Source organism: Lucilia cuprina, chromosome 2 (genome assembly GCF_022045245.1).
Source record: "Lucilia cuprina isolate Lc7/37 chromosome 2, ASM2204524v1, whole genome shotgun sequence".
Lineage (NCBI taxonomy): Eukaryota > Metazoa > Arthropoda > Insecta > Diptera > Calliphoridae > Lucilia > Lucilia cuprina.
The window spans coordinates 35,637,484-35,660,517 of record NC_060950.1 but is presented as its reverse complement, the minus strand read 5'-3'; the positions used below and the strand labels follow the sequence as shown (position 1 = coordinate 35,660,517).

The following is a 23,034-nucleotide window of genomic DNA, read 5'->3' as shown; positions in this document are numbered from 1 at the left end:
TTTAAATGCTTTATTTTATGAATAAGATATAGTAGGCGTATTAGAATCTGGATAGTTATTCTTGATTTGGGTTCCAAATATATAAGTGTACGTATTAGCTGAAAAATATTGCTTTTGTTGACCTTAGGGTATGATAACCACCTCTATTTTAAAATATCTAAATTACGTATTTTTCCTGTACTACACTACAGTTCACTGTACATAGGTTCCAAGCAATCTAAGGTCTGTTTAGAGGTCTACATTTAAACATAGTGTTCCTCCTAATTCGTATATGGTTTTTGGAGAAGATAAATCAGGATTCCAATGGTTTTCCATGGATACAAGTCGCTTCCCTTTGGTAGTTAAAGATTTCTATTAATTCTTTGGATCATTTCATCAATTACTCTATTTAATATTTTTTAATGTTATTGATTAAGCATTTCATAATTATATTTCATTGATTTACACTTGTTCTGAAAATCTAAACTAATTTTTTATATCGAAATTGCCTCATTATTATCCTTTAAACATTTTTAAGGCAAATAACATCACATTTTTACACAATGAGGATATGATTTTTGCAAATTGAAACTGAAAAATACTTAACACTAGTCCTTTTAACAATAAAACAATGAATTCCAAAAAGGAAAAATGAATAAAAAACCCAACGAAATTAACCGAAATTCTCAATATGCAAAATACTTTATTGACATTCAAATTCTGATGAAGAATAATAAAATGCAACAACAAATGCACCAAAATTTGTATTTTAATTTTTTTTTTTTGTTTTCCCATTTTACACAATCTCCATTTTTAATTGGAAAACATAAATTTACTTTTTACATTTTTTCCAATTTTATTTATGAACAAAAATCTAAATTCTCTTAAAAAAGGTAGGCAAAAAACTTAGTTGATTCACTGTATGTACATTGGAGTTTTTGCAAATTCCCCAGACCTTTAACGTGTTTCACAGCACATAAATTTGAAATTAAGAGGTGTTATGTTTTGGTGGTTTTAAATTGTCAATCAACAAAGGAGTATATCTATATCATATATATATTTTGTTATCAACTAGTAATATTAATATTAGAGGAAGTTAATTCAACTTTTGCATGTATTAGAACAAAATTGTATATTCATACTTGTGGTCCATATTATTTGTATATTAAGACCCATTTTAACAAGTTTTACTTTTAATAAAATTTTGCCTACATGCATATGGTATTAACGATTCGGCATAGAACATTAACTTGTTCGGTGTTTAAATTATAAATCTTATTGAAAACAAATACTGATTAGTTCCTTATTAGGGGGAAATTAGGAAATACGTGCATAATTATTTTAAAACTTTGTATGAAAATAGTTTTGTGTTTTGCATAAATTTAATAAAACAAAAATCAATATTGCCGGGGTTTTTTATATTTTCAAAAATTTAAGCTGTTTTTTTGAAATCCTAACTTCCCAAAAAAGGGATTTAAAAACCACATAGTCTTTAAATATGTGGTTAGTTTTTCATACAAAATTTTATAAATAATGAAGTAATTTAATACAATTTACAACAAATTTTGTATTAGGAAACAAAATTATAATATTTAAAGTACATACTGATAAGCGTATGTGAAAATTCCTGAGACATATTATAAAGTAAAAAACATTTGTTTTGTTTAAGGCTGTATACTGTATAATCAGCATATATATAAGGTATTTTTATACATTTTTTAATAATTCTTATAAGCAACAATCGTTGCCACATTGTCCACGGCGCAACAAGGTAGAAAATAATTTGCTATCTACGATTTTTTCCGCTACCACTACGCTGATCAGAATGGCGATTGCTACCATTATTGTAATGGCGTCTTCTATTATGATCCCTATCTCTTTCCCGATCATGAAAGCGATCTTCACTACCGGTACTGTTTCTTTGATAGGGACTAGTATTTGTATGGGGTCGTCTCTGAGATGAGGCGTGCTTTGAAATATTATCTTGGTGTTTACCAGATCCCGTTGGACTTCCTTGAAAAGGATTTCTTGGCGGGCTATCGTTATAAGGGACATAATTACCAGCCCGCAGTGATGAATTGTCATAACTAGGACGTTTATTATAACCAGATGTGTAATTTCCCATTGGCGATTGTTGTGTTCTTCCCTGATATTTTAAAGTTAATGTTTTGCGGTATAATGATAGACCTTGATACAATTGCATGGCATAGGGCAGTGTACACTTGTGTACGTAAGTAATAAAGCCAAATGTACGCTGTCTCCCATTCTGGTCTTTTGGTATTCGAGCACTTTCAATGGGGCCCGCTTGTAAAAACACTTCGTATAATAAATCTTCTGTTACTCTCTCATCAAGATTCGCGCAAAATATAGTTCTTTTTTCCTCATTATCTTCATCATCACTATCATCATGGACTTCATTAAGGTTTTCCTGCGGCATATGTATTAATTTAATTTAATTTATCTAAAAACACAAGATTTTAACAAAAACTAAATGTCAAAACAAATTTTCTAATAAAAATTAAAACAATTCTATGATATATATGAAAGCTGATAATTAGATAACATCATACTCAAGGGTTGTCAAGTCGATGTACAAGTAGGGTTCTATAAATCGACTTTCGAATAATCGAACAATCAACTTTTTGTCGAAAAAAGTCGAAAAGTCGAAGTCGACTATTTTGTTCCAAAAAAGTCGATAACTCGACTATCGTCTATGAAAAAAGTCGAAAAGTAAATAAAAAAGTAAATAAAAGTCGGAAAAAGTCGAAAAGTCAGAGAAAGTCGAAAAGTCGAATATAGTCGGAAAAAGTCGAAAAGTCGAAAGTCGGAAAAAGTCGAAAAAAGTTTTTTTATTAATAATAATAATAAATAATAATAATAATAATAATAATAACAATAATAATAATAATATAATGTTAAATGGCAACTTTATAAATTTTTAACTCTGGCCACTTTGCAAATTTATGACTATTGGTGTTCTGCAAATTAATATAGTTAAAATGAATTAAAATCGTCATGAAATAAATAAACGGCTCTTTTCAAGGTGTGATCGCCAATGACAAAAAGTCGAAAAGGCGAAAATAGTCGGAAAAAAGTCGAAAAAGTCGAATATAGTCGGAAAAAGTCGAAAAAAGTCGAAAGTCGGAAAAAGTCGAAAAAAATCTACTTTTAACAAATGCAAAAATTCGAAACTTCTAAAAGTCGACTTTTCATAAAATGCAAAAAGTCGAAAAGTCGACTTTTCATAAAATGCAAAAAGTCGAAATGTCGACTTTTCATAAAATGCAAAAAGTCGAAATGTCGAAAAGTCGACTTTTCATAAAATGCAAAATGTCGAAAAGTCGACTTTTCATAAAATGCAAAAAGTCGAAAAGTCGACTTTTCGTTTCAACTATAGAACCCTATGTACATGTTGAAATAAATATTACAAACAGATGAGTATAAAATAAAAAAATGTATGTTGCCAGAATCAAGTTTGTTTAAAGCATTGAAAGAAAATCCCTTATTTTAAAAACTACTTGCTAATACCTGGTGTGCTTCGCTACCACAATCGAAATTAAATACATAATAACCAAAAAAATATTTATTGAGTTATTAAATTATGCAATTTTTCTTATTTGTTAAATTTAGTATATACTTTTATTCTTAAAAATTAATTCTTATTCTGATGCCTTGGGATACACAATATTCTTTGTTTTACCTTCTAATATAAATAAAAACCCACTTAACGATGTTGAAAATTTTAACTACAATAGTTTACCAGATTAATAATATTTTACATGCCGTTTACATTACATGAAAAATGCCAAGCAAATTATTGCAAGTTCGCCAATTTCTATCTATCTATGAAAAAAGTCAGCCTGATATTTTCTAAATGTTCACATGAATGCCAAAGTTATTCATGTAAAATTTAAAGATTCTAGATCTAATAGTTTCTATTTTATTCATATGAAAGAATTTTTGTAAAAATTTTCAATTAAACAAAACTAGTTTGTTTTTGTTAAGTTATATTTTGAAATCCAAACCGCTTACACAAACACTTACAAAATCAATTATCTTCGACAAAATATGCACTTTTTTATTATTTTATTGATTTATATATTATTTTTTATATTAATTTCAAAATTTTTATTGTGTTTATTTGAATATTTTAGAATTTTTTTTACATTTAATTTAAGCTTCAAAATTATGAAATTCGAGTGCTGGAAATTGTGTTCAATAGTTTTAATTGGGTTTTATTTGGTGTAAATGGCATATAAGAATAAAATGAGTAAATGCTAATAAAATTAAAATTCAAGGACAATTTATTTACACATTTCATAAAGTAAGTGAAATATTTATTTAAATTTTCAAAAATTTAATATTTTTTATTAAATTTTTAAAAAAGTGACCTAAAATAAAATACAGAAATTAAAGTTTTTTCACTATACAATTTTGGGGTTTATTTAATTTTTTTATTTAATTCAATATTTAAACTAGCATATTGGCAATAATCGGTTACAAACTTATAAGTTTATAGGTATTATCATCTTTCCATTGCTAAAAATTTAACTTTCTGCAGTTTATTAATTTGTTCGACTATATGTTCTGAATGATAATATACACAATACCCTATAGCTTCAAAAGTTGAGTAATAAAAATGTAAACTACTTTCGAGCTTGCGTTAAACATGTTTTTTCAACGTGTATGTACACATTTGTGGTTTGTGTCTGTGATAAATACTAGTTTACAAGTTTTCACATCTCAAAGGTCTTATATATATCAACTTTTTGTTTTGACATTTCATTAAAAAATCTATTGTTGACAATTTTAAAAAGTAAAATTAACAATTACAAAAAAATACATTTAAAACTTTATTTAAATATTATAATGTCTTACCAATATTATATGCAACACATGCAACAATTGATGGCTTTGGGGGTATATATTGCTCCAGCAAATTATGCTCCTCTAGCATATATGCCCATACAAAACTTGGAACCTACTATGCACATGGCAAGGAATGATATCTTGATCATTGAAAGCGAAAGTGACGAGGAAGATGATATTGATCAAAGAACATTATTTTGTGCAAATCTCAGTGAACATGTTACAGAAGAAATATTATACGAAGTATTTTTCCAAGCCGGGCCTTTATCGAAAGTTCATATACCAAAACAGAATGGCAAGAATCGTTCATATGGTTTTGTTACATATAAGTATCGTTGCTCAGTGCCTTATGCTTTAAAACTATACCAAGGATTGGTATTATTTGGTAAACGTCTAGATATAAAATTTCAAGGAAAAAATAATTCAAACGCCTGCAATAAGAGATGAAATAATTTACTGTCAGATTTCCTTTAGCAGAGCATCATACAAAATTCCCTAGGAAGATAAAAATATTTTATTGATTTTTTATTTATATTCTTTAACTTGTACAACTGAATTGATTTTATGTTTGTGTTTCGTTTATTTTATATAATTTGCAATACTTTTTTATATAAATCTTATGAAATAAGTTATAGAAGTTATAGATATTTTTTAAATAAGTCCATTTTTAGATGTCAATGGGAGCTGTGCAAATTATGCAACAAATATCTTTAATTTCTGAGACTTTGTTCGAAATAAGTTTTTATGACAAAATATTGAATTATTTTTGATCATTTCAAACTATAAATGTTCCATAAAAAGCCCTTTCTGGAAGGAGCACATCGATTATAAAAAATTCTTTGACAGTGTAGATAAGAAGCAAAGAATTTTGAAATATATTTTGATACAAAACTTTTAAAATAAACGGCATTTCGCAGGGACACTTGTATAGCAACTTATAGACCGATTTCAATAAGTTTAAGTTTAATAAATGTACCTTTATCTTACTACTATAACAAAACTAAAAAAAAATCCATTTTACACTTTAATCCATTTTATTTACTATATTTTAACAAAAAAGCATGCAAGGAAGTTATTTAAATTGAGGGTTCAGAATCATCATCACCAAAATCGTATGGATTTACAGCACTGCTGGTTGAGATTTGTTCAGAATTTTCAAATGAATGAGTAGAATTGGAATATTCATTTAAATTATTGAATGAAGTATTTGGCATATCGCTGCTTATATTTACACCAGAATCGTGAATTCTACGTACAGATATAGGACCACGTACATCGTGAGAACTATTGTTTGATTCAGGGATAGAATTTTCCAAATTATTTAAATCGGAAGAAGAATGATTGTTAGTGCTGCTGTTGTTGTCGAATGAAGAATGTGGCATTTCGCTGCTCATGTTAAAACCAGAATCATGAATTCTACGCACTGAAATGGGGCCGCGAATTTCATGAAAACTGCTATTAGACTCTTGTAAACTATTTTCCAAATTATTGTTAAAATCAACTGCAGTTTGATTGGCATTAACCGAAATATTAGCTTCCTGCTGTTGATTTTTATTATTTTCAATGAGATTATGCATATTGTGACAACGTTTAGCATCTGGTTCTAACAACTCATTAATAAGTTCTAATTCTGGTGGTATATTTTCATTATTTAAAGCTATATTTGACGTAAAAAAACGTTTACGTGGCAAACGTTCATTGGGAGGACTCCAATCCATGGCATGATGAACCTCTGCCTGTACTACAATTCTTTCCGAGGGTATTTCTGGACTACTACAGGGCGAAATATTTGGATGAATACTAAAATTAAAAACTTAAACTTAAAAAATATTAATTTTAATATAATTATCAGGCCTGTCACAGAATTTCATTTTGAACGAAAGTGTAATTATCTGTGTAATTATTTACTTCTTCAAAAAAGGAAAATGACAACTTTTTGAGAATGAAACCACTTCACATTTTCAACGTGAAATTGTTAATAGTACAAAGTTATTATTTTTTAAGTTTTTATCGATTTATTTACTTTTGATTCTGTGACAGGCCTATATATGTATATCATTTATATAAAATCTACCTCATCATTGTGGAATTAAGAACTCGGCCATCTTGAGTGGGTAAAAAATCCAATTCACTTTCCTTAAAAGTAAAAAAAATAATTGCAAAGTTAGAAATGTCTTTAATTTTAAGTTTTTTTAACTTACTCTTATGGCCTGTTCCATATCACAATCAAGAAAATTAGTTTCTCCTTCTGTTACAGACATTTGCAAGGCATCCAGTATCTGTCGCATTTCTTGCAATTCCATGCCCTCTTCATAGAAACCCATACCTTTTCATAAAAGTATAAAATTAGTTTATTTACAAATAAATAATTTTATTACTTACCATTTAATGTTATTTGTAATTCTTTGTATTCATTTCGTCTACGAGAACTACTGCGTAATTCCATTTTAAATTTATTATAGATTTCAATAAATTAAATTTCTTCTTAATATTTTCTAATTAATATAATATTATTTTTTATTTTTGGCGTTTTACTTTAATTTTTATTCGCAAATAACGGTTCTTTAAAAAAACACTTGAAGAATTTTTTAGTAGTAATTAATTTTTAATGTTGCTTTAATTTAGACATTCCTAAAATACCTATAAATTTTACAAATTCTTTTTTTTTTAATACAAATTTTAAATATTTTTGTGAACATTAGTATCAACTTTTAGTTATTATACAGACATATAATACGAATGGAAAAATAAAAAAAAAACAGAATACAATTTCAATCATTAGTATTTCAAAAACCAAATAAGCACTGATTGAAACCTGTTAATATTTTTAAAAATGTTCTTAACTTAATAATGTATTTTCAAATAAAAAAGTGTACCGTTTGAAGAAAACATGTTAATTTCAAAAATCGTTTAATAAAATATATGAAAAATATGCTGAAATGAAATGTTTTATTTTCAGGTGATGTAAAAAGTTATATGAATTTTGCAATAGTAAGCATTATAATAAGGGTTTGAAAAATGCATGAAAATACTAATAAAGAATACTTGAAATACGTTTGAAAAATGTTCTAGCTTCAAGGCTAGAGGCTTTTTTAATTTGAAATACATTTAAAAAATACGTTTGATTTCTTACTGCCTTTTTGTTTGGATTGGCATTAATTTTCTGTTTGAAAATAAAAGTTTTCAAATTTGTTCTCAAAGACTATGTATGAAATTTAAATATCTTATTGGTAAAATTTTAATTTTAAACATATACACAATTAATGAAAGTAACTTTGAAGAACAAACCAAAATGTATGTCTGATCCCAAACATAATTTCAGGCATTTACTACCTTAATATTTTTGAAAAAAAAGTAATATTTCTATATTCGGCTGTGCCGAATCTTATATTCCCTTCACCAAGTAGGTATGTTTTAAAAACAGTTTTTATTAATTTTATATCTCTGCACACATGTCACACATAACATACAAACAAACAAATATAAGCTGTAGCAGAAAGAAATATTAACCGTTGTACTGTAATTCCAACGTAAAACTGTATTACCACCCTCAAACAAATATGTGCTGTATTACCAACATATTACTGCTTTATCTCCCTGTTCTTGTTATAGGAAAAAAAAAATACACAGCTAAATAAAACCAAATACATCTCCACGCGCACATGTACATCTTTATCCAATTCACAGTGTTGTTGTTGCTTTCTTAACAAAGAATGAAAGAAATGTGGCTTTTTTGATGGAATTTTCAGAGGTTGTCTCGGATTTTTGCTCATATCTCCGTTATTTATAGACCGATTTTGCTGATTTTAAATAGCGATCTTCTCAAAAGCATGTCTAACTGAATTATTGAAGATTCGGATCTCGCCGATATCTGGGAACCTCTAAGAACTGATTTCAACAGACAGACAGACGGACAGACAGACAGACAGACAGACAGACAGACAGATAGAGGGACATGGCTTAATCGACTCCGCTATCTATAAGGATCCAGAATATATATACTTTATAGGGTCGGAAATTACAAACGGAATGACAAACTTATATATACCCTTCTCACGAAGGAGAAGGGTATAATTAAATACGTATGTATATATTTTCAAATCTAATACTAACGAGCTAAGTCGAAACTTTTGTTTCTAAATTAAGTTTCATGTTTCATTTCATATAAGAGAGAAATAAATGTCATATTTTTTATTTTTTTGGGGTTTTAATTAGGATGGCGGTGCATTAAGCACTCATATTTCCACGTTATCACACGTTTGTCCAGAGAAAACCCCACCAACCGACCTATACCTTCATATAGGAAGCATCCGGACTTGATTTCATCAAAAGTATTAATAGTCTCCACCAGAAAAAAGTTCCAGAGTTTTTATGGTCTCCACCAGTATATACTTGAGTTTAAATGGTCTCCTCCAGGTTATATCGTGAGTATTTTATGGTCTCCACCTGGGTATAAACGTTAGAGTATTTTATGGTCTCCACCAAAAAAAACATAACTTCACTAGAGGTGATACGAAAGCACGGGGTTAATGTAGACAACATATAACTTTGAACAGTTATATGAAGTAATAGACTACACCAGTGCGAGCGAGACGCAAAACTGTCGAAAGCCAGGCAACCCCAACTCAGACCTGAATTACGACTCGATGTCACATTTTTTTAAAAAATTTTGATTTAGTTAAGCAGTAAGAATACAATTTTAGCTTTATATTATAGAAAGAAAAGCAAATAAACCGAAATTCTTATGTATGTACAATGTACATTAGACCGACTAACTCTATATGGAAATTTGCCTTGCTTTGATGTATTAATCATAATAACCGTCGGCTCATTATTGTCATATTCCAAAATATTTAATTTAAAAAATAAAATGTATGCGCAATTTTGCACATCACTAAACAATTTTGCACATCAAAGAACCTTTCAAATGATACCAAATGTATTTTTTTAAGAAATGACTTTTTTGTAAACGGTCTAGCTCACAAACGGCCATCGATAGACTAAAAATATTTTGGGAATCATTTTAAAACTTAACAAAGATTATTTAAAGCAGGATAAAATATTGAATTTAACATGAAAAATCGTGTCCCCCATACGATATTGTCTTAAAAACTATCCAGCTCACGAATGGACAACACTTAACTGAAAATATTTGGGGTAAGAACATATTACATAACAGCGAATATTTGAGGTGCATAACTCAATAAATAAAAATATTTTTACATTTTTCTGTAATATTTAAATATGCATTATATGTTTTTTGACACATACAATTTTGATGTGTTGAATATTAATCTTCAAATAGCTTATACAATAGTATATAATTATTCCTAATGTGACTTCTTTTGGCGCAGCCAAGTCTTCTAATTCGCGGTAACTCTCTCCCTATAATCACCTATGAAGTGACGGTGAGTGACAAATTATGAAAATATTTTTATCTGGTGGTAATAAATGTCAAAGTTTTTTCATATGTGATTTGACCCGTAAGCTATCATTATTTTTTCACAGTTTCAAACCTAGCTTAATTCAAAAATTATCCAATAATCATAAAACTTTATTATATTTTTACATAATCCCTAAAATATGCTATAGTTTTATAAGTAAATAAGTTTGATAGGATACAGTGTTGCCATTTTGGTGCTTTTCGGGTATTTTTTGATGCTATTTAGAAATGTAAAACAGGATTTTTCACGATGTTTTTAGTGCTTTTTAAAATGAACATATTTTTTTTAATTCATCTTAATTTTTTTCAATTTGTTTTAATAATTTTACAATGTTTTTGAATATGTTTTACTGAATCATGAATTATTAACCCATATTATCGTTTTAGACATCAATTTTATAAATTTTTAATATGCATATAAATGATAAAAGTCGTTTTCTGACTGTAACTTCAAGCAAAAACGTTGTCAAAACGACATGGACCCATAATTAAAGCTATGGCAGTAAATACTAATCCTAATATATATTAAAAATTTCTTTGTAAGTTTGTTTATTTGTATGTGCGTCAATCACGTCTAAACGAATTACCAATTTTCTTTAAATATATGTCTGGAATCGTTAATAACTTTACGGCTATAAGGGGTAAAAAATTTGTGAAAACAATGAAAAACGGGAAAAATTGTTACTTTTGTGCATTAAAACCTTTTTTGGCTAAATTAAAATGCCAGAAAAATATATTAGCAAAGTTGCGTTGCAAAAGTTGGAACAAAACTGGTATCAAAAATGTGGAAAAAGGGCGAAAAACTGGGAAATTGGTATTTTTGTGCTTGAAAACGGATTTTTGTATATTCTAACGCAAAATTATTTTCGATTTAGTTATCTAAAAGCCGAGATACATGGTTGTCAGATCTTACAACGTTGTCAGTAAAATGTTCAGAAAATATCCCCACTTACTTTAGTGGGGAGGGTATATTGGGTTTGTGCTGATGTTTGTAACGCACAATTATATTGGTCCTACTAGTTAAAGTATACCAATCGGCTAAGAATCATTTTCTGAGTTGATTAAGCTATTCGTCTGTCCGTCCGTCCATGTAAACCTTGTAATCAAACTACAGGCCGCAATTTTGAAGATAATAGAATGAAATTTGGTACATGATCTTCTATTGTCCCAGGGACGTTAAGATCGGTCCATTCTTTCACCTAGCCCCCATACAACTGTACCCCTGAATAGGGCTTGTAAACATTGTAATCAAACTACAGGTCGCAATTTTGGAGATAATTCAATGAAATTTGGCACATGATCTTTTAAGGTACTGTAGACGAAGCCTATTGAAAATGGTTAACATCGGTATATGTTTAATATACTCGTATCTCGACAAAATGCTGCAAAACCAAGTTCTATACTAGTCTGGATAACCATGATGAACTTTATAATTATAGGGCCTCATTTGACCCTAGCCCTTCTAAAAAGCCCCCATCAAAATTTTACTTAAATATCCACAGTTTTATTAAACAGTAAATGGCTTTAGTATATCTGACGCAAGGTACAATTCAACTTAAATAGGTATGTGGGTAAATCAAAATTAACGGGTAATTATGTGTAGTTTAGGTACTTTTTCGGAAATATGCAAATACTTGAGAAGTATTTTGCGGTAATCAATCAAAAGATATATATTAGAAAAATTAAATTAAAAGGGGTAAAAAGGGAGTTTCGTGTTTTTCATGAGGTTCACACCTAAATGGCTGGGCCGACTTTAAGAAATTTTAAACAGAAATATATCTTTACTTAAAAGTTTCAATTGATTATATCATTGTTTCAAAAAATCAAAAAGGGACGAAATACGGATCGCTGTAAAATTATTTTTTTTTCAAATGAAGAAACAAAAGTCATTTGTGCTTAAAACTTAAAATTTTAAAAATTTAATAAACTAAAAATTTACAGATAAAATCTAAAAAAGGATATGAAGTTTTCTGAATTTGTGTGAATTTATAAATATCAATATTTTTGATAAATTAAACCTCAAAGGAAATATTTGTATTTTTGCTACATTTTTTGATGAAATTACATCTTATTATGACAACGAATGAACCGAAATTTATGAAATTTAAATCACACATCTCCAAGACTGTCATGGAAAGCATTAATAGGCATTTTTTTGAACATAAATCAGAAAGGGGAAAAATTAGTATACACTTTTTCTCTACGTCAATGAATATTATTTATTCTAAGGACCATTTTATGTAGAAGGATTAGAATGCGATCGTCTAAACACGATATGTAATGGAATCTTACTACATTGAGTAAAATACTAATGGAAAATTTACCATTCGTGTGGCTCTTCGTCGTATTAGATCAGGGATGTATTTCTATGTAAACTCAAAAAAGTGAAAAAGCGGTTTCCATCTTACGTTGTTATTGTTTAATACAAATCGTGTAAAGCCGACTTTACACGATCACACAAGTAATATGAAATTTTCTGTAGAAGAGTACTGATGGGATCGTCTTAACGCAATATGTAATGAAACCATCACACATTGAGAGAGAATATAGATGGAAAATTTGACAGTCGTATGGATCTCTGCATTTTTTGAAATGATTTAAAAAACAAGCCGGTCTCATTAGATCAGGGATGTATTTTTATGTAAACACGTATAAAAAAGTGAAACAGCTGTTTCCATCTGACTTTTTAATTGTTTTATACCAATCGTGTAAACACAAAAAATATAAATCATACGACTTTTATTCTCTTTTTTGTTATACGGATGGAAATTCATTTTACTTTTTCATTAGACTTGTCGTACGTAAAGTGTGATCGTCTGAAGGGCCCTTAAACACAAAAAGTATAAATCATAAGACTTTTATTATCTTTTTTGAAATAAGGATGGAATTTCATCTTACTTTTTCATTACACTTTACGTACTTAAAGTGTGATCGTGTGAAGGCACCTTAAGGAAATATATTTTGATTTTACCTTTCTCAATTGTATTTATATTGTAATTTAGTAACATGTAATGAGTGTTTAAGTGATTTTCTAAAGGGAACCTGTATGGGACCGACCGAACCCATGTTATGAACCGATCGTGAAAAAATCTTGAAATTGATTTTTTATATACAAAACAAATATTTGTGCCATTTTTGTATCAATAGCTTTATTTGGTAATGAGTAATGAGAGATTTTCGCAAAAGGACTTTGTATGGGAGCTATGCCCAATTATGTATATAAAGACAAAATTCAAAATTCTGTATCTAAATTATTATTTGGTAATTAATATTGTGAATCTAAGTGATTTTCTGGACCTAGTATGAGAGCTATGACCAAATATGGACCGATCGTAAAACAATTTTATAGTGAATTTTTGTGTATATGAGCAATACTTTTGCCAAACGAATGGATATATGGGAGCACAGAAAAAACTGAAAATGGGTTTTAATTATCAAAATAATTGTATCAAGCAAGTTTTGCACCTATAACCAAAATGATGATATCATTTACCAAATTTGTAAAAAAATAAAAATATATATTTTTTCCAAATAACGAAATTATCAAAACAGTTAATATCAATAATTGAAACAAGATTTAACATTGATTAATTCATTATTTGTATAAATTAAATATTTAATAAATATAAAATTGTTATTTTATTAATTTGTTAATCAAATAAATTAAACTGTTTGATAGAGATTTTTTAAAAATCAATTAAGAAGGTGATTAAAACAATCAAATTATTAATCGATTACACACAACGTTAAAGGAATACTAGACCTTTAACAATGCGTTCAGCATTTAAAAAAATTATCACTTTATTGTCACAACTTAACATATAAAGTGTTTCATAAATTGTCAAGAAACTCGAATATTATATGCCTAAAATTTTATTGACTATTTAAGAATTATTAATATTGCTAGCACAAGAATTCATAATAAAATAATAAAAATAAATCTAAAATAGAAAAAAAGGCCAGAAATTTCTTTCAATCAATTAAAAAATTAATTGAATTAATTAAAAATTTATTCAAAATTTTACACTTAAGTTTCAAACAGTTTCAAAAAACGAGATAATTAAGACAAATAAAAATTTGTTTAAATAAAAAATAAAGAAAATTAAAACATGTTAATTGAAAATAAATTACAGATAATTTTTTCTATTAGCTATCAGTAATATTTTTGTGCATATGAGCAATACTTGTGCACAATTTTATATGAATATCTTAATTTAATAATGAGTTTTACACGTTAAAGTGATTTTCGGGAGGGGAACTTGTATGGGAGCTATGACCAATTGTTTACCGATCGGAAAAAAACTTTCATAGTAATAATTCTTTATATGAGAGCAATACTAGTACGAAATTTTATATGGCTATCCTAATTTAGTAAAGAATTATGTGTGTTTAAGTGATTTTCGGGAGTGGACCTTGTATGGGAGCTATGTCCAATTATCATATAGTCGGCAATGTCCGACTATACATTCATACTTGTTACATATCAGTCGTAAAGATAAAGTAACTTTCTGAAGGTAACTCTACATATATACACACAGAAAACAGATCGATGGGAAATCGGTTACCATGATAAATATGTAGTTAAACTAATTAAAATTGTATCGCTGTTATTGAAAAACTGTATACTTAACTGATTTTCTATATTCAGTATTAAAAAACAATAATACTAATCGAATTGTAGTTTTAACAATTTCTAAATTAATAATTTGAACTGAATTGTATCGGTTATTAAATTCATTTGGCAATTCAGTAAATGTAGCCGACTTTTATTTAGGATTAAAACGTAAGAACATCAAATATTAGTCGCTACAACCGAAAAACAGTAGAAAGTAAAAAATATTGAGCACTGCAACCAATTATCAATTGAAGTAATTATTTAAAATTTAATTACGGTTAAAGGAACCAAATTCGATGTTCACAACCGATTAATTGGTAATTATAGTTGACGTATACAAATATAAATAAAATAAAACGAATTTATAATATAAAAAAACGTAATTACATTTGAGGATAAATTAATGCAGAAATTTGGATACAAAAGGTAATGTTTGGTGTATTTTATATCTTATAATCTATTTTGTGTTATTTTTCTATAATTTTTAATAATTTTACAGCAGCGGAAAGGCGTGGAAAGATAGTGTTCCTTTGAAAATGTTGAGCAGAATAAAAAAGCAAAATCTCTGTTTATTACCATGAAAATCTCAAAGCAAAAGGGGAGAAGTTATTTTATATTTATACGTTTTGTAAGTTTATACATATTTATATTTTATTGTAAATACTTTACACAAAATAAATATATTTTCAAATACACATAATTCACAAATTGTTTTCTATAAATAATATTTCAGTTGCTAATACCAATAATTTCAATCCAGATTACCGAATAATAATTAAAAATTTTTGTGTACACCATATATTCAGTAATACTAACCGAATTATACAATAATTACAATCGAATTTTGGGATAGTTGTTAGAACCGACTGAATTCGATTGGAAACAAATTCGGTTATCACAACGAATCTGTTTTCTCTGTATACGCATTTTGATCATTAGAATAATATGACCGTCAAGTTGATTTTCGGAATAGAGTCTTCAATGAGGTATTCGGTCAATTATATCCAAAGGTCCTCCGAAATTTTGGAACAATTTCCATTACACCGGGATTCTAAAGCCAACCATAAGCGTTAAAATCATTTTCTGATAAGAAACTCATATGGATTTAGAGTGCATTATGCCTTGATCCTCATCAAATTTGGAAGACAGATTTTCTTTCCTACAAATCGATCTATTATAGATCAAATCTTTAATAAAAACATTAATTAAGAAAACTTTTCGATTTTGCATAATTTTGTATAACAACTGTGAAAATTTAAAACTTTATGTTCATTTAAATTTTCCATTATTTTTACTCTGACTGCACAATAGTTTATGTTCTCTATAACTGACTATACAACTAAATCATTTTACACTGATTATTATTTTTTTTGTTTAGTTTAATAGAGGAGTATTGGGGCATTTAATTTCTAAAATGAAACAAAACTAAAAATGAAAACAAAAAGATCTAAACATATTTTTCTATCAAACTCTTGTGAAATCAAGTGAGTTAAGCTGCTTGTCTTCCAACAGCCTGTGGTGTTTTTCGAGTGCATTTTAAACATATCACACAGAGATGATGACAACGTACTATGTGATGAGAAGAATGACAGCAAAGAGGGCTTTTGGAAAATCTTCTATATGGTTGATAAACATATAAGGGCATGAAAACCTAAAAGGACGGACTGCGGTAAATATCATTAATAAGCAGGGCAAGGATTTTCATACACTAAAAAATTAAAAATACGCTTATATATGCACTATAAAATGGGAAAATATGCACTAAAAATGTGAAACATATGCACAAAAAAATATTTCTTTATGAAGGTACATACTAAAAGTATTCACATCTTAGGGTTTTAAGAACAAATATACAGGTTTTTAAGCACTTTTTTTATATACTATAATACCACTTTAACGGAACCACGACCTCGAGAATGACAAAAATAAAGACTAAGAAACAACTTTAATTTGGTAAATCTTCCGACTTTTGTCGTGGAATGTAATGTTTTTAAGTGAATTGTAAACGTGAGAGAGATGTAAGAAGTTATCTATATATATGGACACACATATGGGCAGACTCAGAAATTGATAATGAACCCATACTTTAAGGACAAATATTTTGGACGTTACAATTAAATAAAACTATATAAAATTGTATTTCATAGAACCTAGTATTGTTTTAAAGCAAAATATACAATTTATGCATTTATAACAAAATATGCAACAACAAATCGATGCCATTTTGTAGCAAATTCATTGATTCGAAAGAAAACTAGTTAAAAGTTATTTCGAGTTACTGACAACAAACATGCATTTGCATAGAAATCCTTGCCCTGGTAATAAGTATTATTAGCTGAATCCGATAATTTTAAGTAAAATATTTTATTAAGAATAATTAAAATAATAGTTACTGTGACTTTGGGCAATATTTAAAAATATTAATATTCTTCTGGGTTTAGTACAGAATTTAGTTTTATTTTGCAGAATTGCAGATCCTTAATACTGTATTTTTTGCATTATATTTTTGTGACAAGATTTGAATAACTAAAAAATTCTTTAAAGGCCCTTTGTCTACTAATTATTTTGCATCTATTGCCCTTCAAGCACTACAAAGAATAACTTTCAAACATCTGGAGGAAAAAAACAGGATTTTTAATTTTTTTTTTGTTGGATAAACATTTTTTTGCTTTTGAAAAATTAGCTTTTACTCTAGTAAGTAGCACAGTTCAACACGTTTTTAACAAGAAAAGTTTTTGCACCAACTTCTATAATGTGATGCTGCACTTACATGCTCCCTTCTATTGTTCAGATTAATCTTCGTGTTGAGTACGAGAATAGCAGAACAATATAGTACTAGTGCGATAATCATTTAAATGGCAATTTTTGTAGTTGTCATTCCATTAAATAAGATTAGTTTTTATAATGTTTTTGTTAAATAGTTAAATTAATTAAACGATTTTTCTTCTTTTAAGTTTAATAGTAATTTTATTGGTGCTTTATGTTTATTTATAAATAGTAAAAATAAAATAATTAAGATAAAATTTATGGAGAGAGAAAATAATACATATGTATGTGCGATTTCTTACGAAGTGACCCAACTCAAAAAAGGATTTGGATAAAATTTGCAATAAGGTACCAAGTACTATTGGATAGCAGGCCAAACACTAATTTTTAGTTGAACATTTTGGTCATAAAGGGTTAGTTTTGGTCGAGTGTCATAATCTCCATGGATGTTATGACACACTAAATTGAGTCATAGTTTCCTTGCACGTCTATAGACGGCTATCAAGGACACTTTTTAGGAACTGTCATAACTTCCACTTTTGACACTTTTTGTCACCAGTTGAAAATTAGTGGAATCGGTTCACAATTTCATTTACCTCCCGTACAATGTACATATTCCAGGAAAATTTGTTTATTGTTAACATCTTCAGAGTTTAATATAACCGTTAGAACATCGATATCTTCACAAAATTTTGCAAATTAAAGTTTTATATCAATAGAATTCATACCAAGGAAAAAGGTCCCATACAAGGGCCCCTCCCGAAAATCACTTAAACTCATTACCAAATTTAGATAATTACACACAATTTGCCACAAATATTATATTTGTATACAGAAATAATACCGTATTTCTTTAATTTCGGTCCATAATTGGTCCCCAAATATTACATTTATATACATACATAAATGTTACCGTAGAAATTTTTCTGATTCTCCACAATTGGTCATAGCTGCAATACAAGATACCTCCCGAAAAATCACCTAAACTGACTAGCATACCCTGGGTGCTTCGCTACCCTAACTATGTTCAATATCGTAAAAATATCAAAAAATACCATCGGAAAAACGAAAAAGTACAAAGATCCCTCTCAATAAATTCTCATTTAATAAGGACCGTGTGTTCCGGTTAACCATTATAAAGAATCCATTTGAAGAATAGAAAAGTACCAAATAGTTCCCACTTACAGAGTATTATTCAGTTAAGACCATGAATGTTAAAATTAATGTTCCTAGTTTGAATATTTGAGAAAATTAAAAAAAGTACAATTTATGAGATAAAAAGTAATAAAAAGTTATCTCTTAAAGAATCTTATTCAATGAGTATCATTTGAAGGAAGAAAAAGAGAATTAAATTTACAAAAAAATATATCACAGATAAAACTCAAACGATTCAAATCTGCATTAATTTATTCCAGAAAAATTGTGCTTTAAAAAAGGTACCAAACAATTTACTAGATTTTGGTCATATATAGGCCTTAGTACTCGAATTCCAAAATAATATACTAAAAGCTTATTTTGTGTGAGTAAATAATCTACTTTTTGAAATTTTATAAAAGTTGGCTCAATGAGTTTGAATAAAATTAAATTTCCCGTGTTTCCCCTTTTTTGTACTTTTACCCAGTAAAATAGCAAAAATTTTATTACAATAAATATTACAGAGTTAGTCCGTAATTTAATATGAATAACGTGCTAAAAAAGTACCATAAATACAGTTTTCTCCCTTTTACACCCAAAAAGGACTGAATTTTAAAAAAGTACGAAACAGGTGTCTCATAATTTTGGGAGGTGTATCCAAAATATTTAGAAAAATTTGATTATGTTATTTAGTTTTAAAGTTATAAAGGGCTAAAAAAGCCAATATCACCCTTCTTACACATTTTTACCCCTTAGGTTAGGTTAGGTTTGCACAGGTAGCAAATGTCGGCTTTACTTGGGTCCATGTTGATCCCTTTGTAAAAATACCTGTAAGAAGAAGAAGAAAAAAAGAGAAGAGAGGGAGAGATTGTGGAGAGTGAAAGAACAGAAACAGTTGCAAAGAGAAGGGGAAGGAGAGGATGAGAAGTGAGAAAGCCAGGGCAGTTGCCATGGGTGGGTAGTGTGAGTTATAGGATTCACACCCAATTTGACAAATTAATGAACTCTAGAAGACGTTCTAATTTAATATTTGACAGCTCGGTTAGATCTCCAAAGTAGGATCCAAGCGTCTGAAAACGAGCCTCCGCCAAAGCAGGATAATCACAGAGAAGATGAGTAATGGTCTCTTCTTCATCCTCATTTTGACAACTCCTACAGTAATCGTTGAACGGGAGACCAATGCGTCTGGCATGGTTCCCAAATTTACTGTGGCCAGTGATAATCGATATCAGACTACTTAACTGCGGTCTTTGGAGACCAAGAAGATATTTAGATCTTTGAGGATCCATTTGTGGCCACAGCACTCTACATGTTGTGCACGTATGTTCACGCGACCATATGTCGCGAGCGATGCAGAGGCATTTTTCACTGATTTGCCTCTTAACTGTAAGTAGTGGTATGCCGCAGAACTGATCTATGTCCATGCTGCTGAGCATAGTGCCAGCTCTTGCCAATGTGTCAGCAATACCGTTGCCATACGAAATCCCATGTCCCTTTACCCAAATTAGGGTGATGTTCGAATGTCTCGCCATCTCATTGAGAGACGTCCGGCATTCATGGACAATTTTGGATGTGGAGAACACACCAGTTAGGGATTTAATAGCAGCTTGACTATCAGTATAAATTCTGATATCCATATTAGATATCCGATAGTACCTTAGCCAATTTACCGCCCTTCTTATCGCCGATATTTCAGCCTGAAGGATACTACATTCATCATTAAGTCGGAAGGAGATTTTCGTTCCAAATTCCTCAATGAAAATGCCAACCCCACTCATTTCGTCGTCTTGGATCCGTCTGTATACACCCGGAAACAATTAATTGGCGGAAGGAGAGATTCCTCAGACTCCGAAGAGATAAGATATTGGAACCTTCTCACTAGAGACGGTACTGGAATACAATAATCAACAATATACTGATTATCCGATATAAGATCCATTATCCTAGCATGGCCTATGGAGCATTGATTCCGCTTGCCAGTTACACTCAGTCTGGCCGCAGTTGACATAGCCAATTTCCTTGCAAAGAGATCGACCGGGAGCCAGTTGAGCATAGTGAACAGCGCCTTCGAAGGAGTTGTTCTGAGAGCGCCTTTAATAAGAAGCGCAGTTGATCTCATTACTTTTTCCAGTTGTTGTCTGAGTGAAGCCTTTTTTTAAGCGCCTGCCACCAGACAACAACCCCATATAGCATAATAGGCATAATAACTGCCTTAAAGAGCCAGTGAACATTCATTGGATTTATGCCCCAGCATGTTCCAATGGCCTTCCTACAAACATATAGTGCCGTAATGGCTTTAGATGTCCTAGAGAGTACATTTGTACTCCAAGATAGTTTCTTATCTAGGATAACGCCCAGATATTTAGCGCTGTCCGAGAGTTTTAATACTTCGCCATTAAGGCATGGAACAGAAAATGAAGGAATCTTATATTTGCTAGAGAATAGCACAAGTTCCGTTTTACTAGGATTAACACTAAGACCACATTCGACACTCCACGAGCTAATGATCTTTAGTGCTTGTTCTAGCCTCTGGGATATGGTTTCAAGGTGATCGCCTGATACCGCAACCGCGACATCATCAGCATAGGCGACTGTTTTATAGCCAAGAGAGTCTAGTTTTACCAGAATATCATTTATGGCCATGTTCCATAAGAGTGGTGAAAGTACTCCCCCTTGTGGAGTACCTCTTAAAGCTTTTCTAGAGATTACTGTATCTCCTAAGGAGGATTCAATGATCCTATTTGAGAGAAGATTCTCAACAAATCCCACAACGGATCTACCAAACCCAGCTCGAGATAGAGATTGGCAGATAGATACAGGATTGACGTTATTAAAAGCGCCCTCTATATCAAGAAAGGCGACCAGTGAATAGTTTTCATACCCCATGGATTTTTCAATGTGACCAACAAGAGTATGAAGAGCCGTCTCACAGATTTGCCCTTCGTATATGCATGTTGAGAGGCAGAGAGAAAGGATTTATCTATCGAGGTCCTAATATGGATATCGATTATTCTTTCCAATGTTTTGAGCATAAATGATGCCAGACATATTGGTCTATAATGTTTTGCCTTAGTATGTGAAGTTTTACCCCCCTTGGGAATAAAAATCACATTACACTTGGTCCATTGTGTAGGAATGTATGACCAAGAGAGACAGGCTGTGTATAAGTTCCGCAGCCAAGGAACTACAAGATCTATATTGTGTTGAAGATCTGCAGGAATAATACCATCTGGGCCAAGCGCTTTGTAGGGATAAAAGCTTTTAATTGCCCAACGGATAATGTCATCTTCAATAGGCACGTGGGTTACAGTCCGCATTGAAGTTGGAGAGAAATTAGTCGAATCACTTATTGGAATACAACCAGGAAAGTGAGTATTAAGGAGAAGCTCTATAGTCTCCTGATTTCCTGAAGTCCAGCTCCATCCATTTTCTGTATATAGCTAGGAACAAAAGGGGACTTAGACAAAATTTTACGGAGACGACTGGTTTCGGAAGAGCTTTCAATATTACTACAGAAAGCCCTCCACGAGTTCCGTTTCGCATTCCGAACCAAATTTTTAAACTTATTAACGTTTGCCTTATAAAGGGACCAGTTACCTGATCTCTTAGCCTCGTTAAAAGACCGGCGGCATGTCCTTCTTATGCTCGCTATATCAGGACTCCACCACGGTGGTTTGTCCCTTCCCAGGCCACTGGATAGTTTGCAAGATCCAATTTCTCTGGCAACGCTCAGAGAACTAGCAATCCAATTTGCAGCCAAATCAATGTCCCCTATACTCTCTACCGTTAGAGCAGAGGGAAGAATAGTACTCAGAGAAGCTTTATGCCTCTCCCAATTTGTTTTCCTTCTATTTAAAAAGGGTTTTGAAACTTTGACCTGGACCTCTATGTCAAAGTCCAGGTAGCGGTGATCAGAGAAGGAGCAGTCATTGGAGACATTCCACTCTTTGATCAATTCTATATAGTTTGTACTAATAGCTGTAATATCAAGAACTTCCTTTCTGTTTGCCACAACAAAAATAGGTTTTGAACCTCTATTAACGACAGTCATATTAAATTCTAATAAAAATTCAAGTAAACACTCACCTCTACTGTTGGTGTCTGAACTGCCCTAGACACTGTGATGAGCATTTGCATCAGCGCCAATTATCACAGGAACGTGACGCCTATTTGCTTCGCGCATTAAGTCTCTGACCAGGTCGTTTGGCGGTTGTTCACCATGGTCATG

At 30.2% G+C, this 23,034-nt stretch overlaps 3 protein-coding genes across 3 annotated transcripts; 1 reads left to right on the top strand and 2 right to left on the bottom strand.

Annotated features, from left to right (window-relative positions):
* Nucleotides 1-1,380: 1,380 nt before the first annotated feature.
* Nucleotides 1,381-2,504, bottom strand: LOC111679779 (RNA-binding protein 7). Its single transcript, XM_023441375.2, has one exon. The coding sequence runs from the start codon at nucleotides 2,414-2,416 to the stop codon at nucleotides 1,766-1,768; it is 651 nt and encodes a 216-aa protein (XP_023297143.2). The 5' UTR covers nucleotides 2,417-2,504; the 3' UTR covers nucleotides 1,381-1,765.
* Nucleotides 2,505-4,848: 2,344 nt separating this feature from the next.
* Nucleotides 4,849-5,295, top strand: LOC111679778 (RNA-binding protein 7-like). Its single transcript, XM_023441374.2, has one exon. It carries the CDS (start codon nucleotides 4,849-4,851, stop codon nucleotides 5,293-5,295), a length of 447 nt encoding a protein of 148 aa, XP_023297142.2.
* Nucleotides 5,296-5,859: 564 nt separating this feature from the next.
* On the bottom strand, nucleotides 5,860-7,359 carry LOC111679777 (GATA zinc finger domain-containing protein 14). Its single transcript, XM_023441373.2, has 4 exons — nucleotides 7,231-7,359; nucleotides 7,050-7,174; nucleotides 6,923-6,984; nucleotides 5,860-6,648 (listed from the first exon to the last, which is right to left on the bottom strand). Exons 1-4 carry the CDS (start codon nucleotides 7,292-7,294, stop codon nucleotides 5,925-5,927), a joined length of 975 nt encoding a protein of 324 aa, XP_023297141.2. The 5' UTR covers nucleotides 7,295-7,359; the 3' UTR covers nucleotides 5,860-5,924.
* Nucleotides 7,360-23,034: the final 15,675 nt, after the last annotated feature.

What these genes read in the sequence shown, in the direction of transcription:
- LOC111679779 (XM_023441375.2), bottom strand. Translation starts at nt 2,416, where the DNA reads ATGCCGCAGGAAAACCTTAATGAAGTCCATGATGATAGTGATGATGAA.
- LOC111679777 (XM_023441373.2), bottom strand. Translation starts at nt 7,294, where the DNA reads ATGGAATTACGCAGTAGTTCTCGTAGACGAAATGAATACAAAGAATTA. An exon ending in ATATGGAACAGGCCATAAGA is followed by an intron (nt 6,985 to 7,049) that starts GTAAGTTAAAAA and finishes TTTACTTTTAAG; the next exon opens with GAAAGTGAATTGGATTTTTT. An exon ending in CTTAATTCCACAATGATGAG is followed by an intron (nt 6,649 to 6,922) that starts GTAGATTTTATA and finishes TTTTAATTTTAG; the next exon opens with TATTCATCCAAATATTTCGC.
- LOC111679778 (XM_023441374.2), top strand. Translation starts at nt 4,849, where the DNA reads ATGTCTTACCAATATTATATGCAACACATGCAACAATTGATGGCTTTG.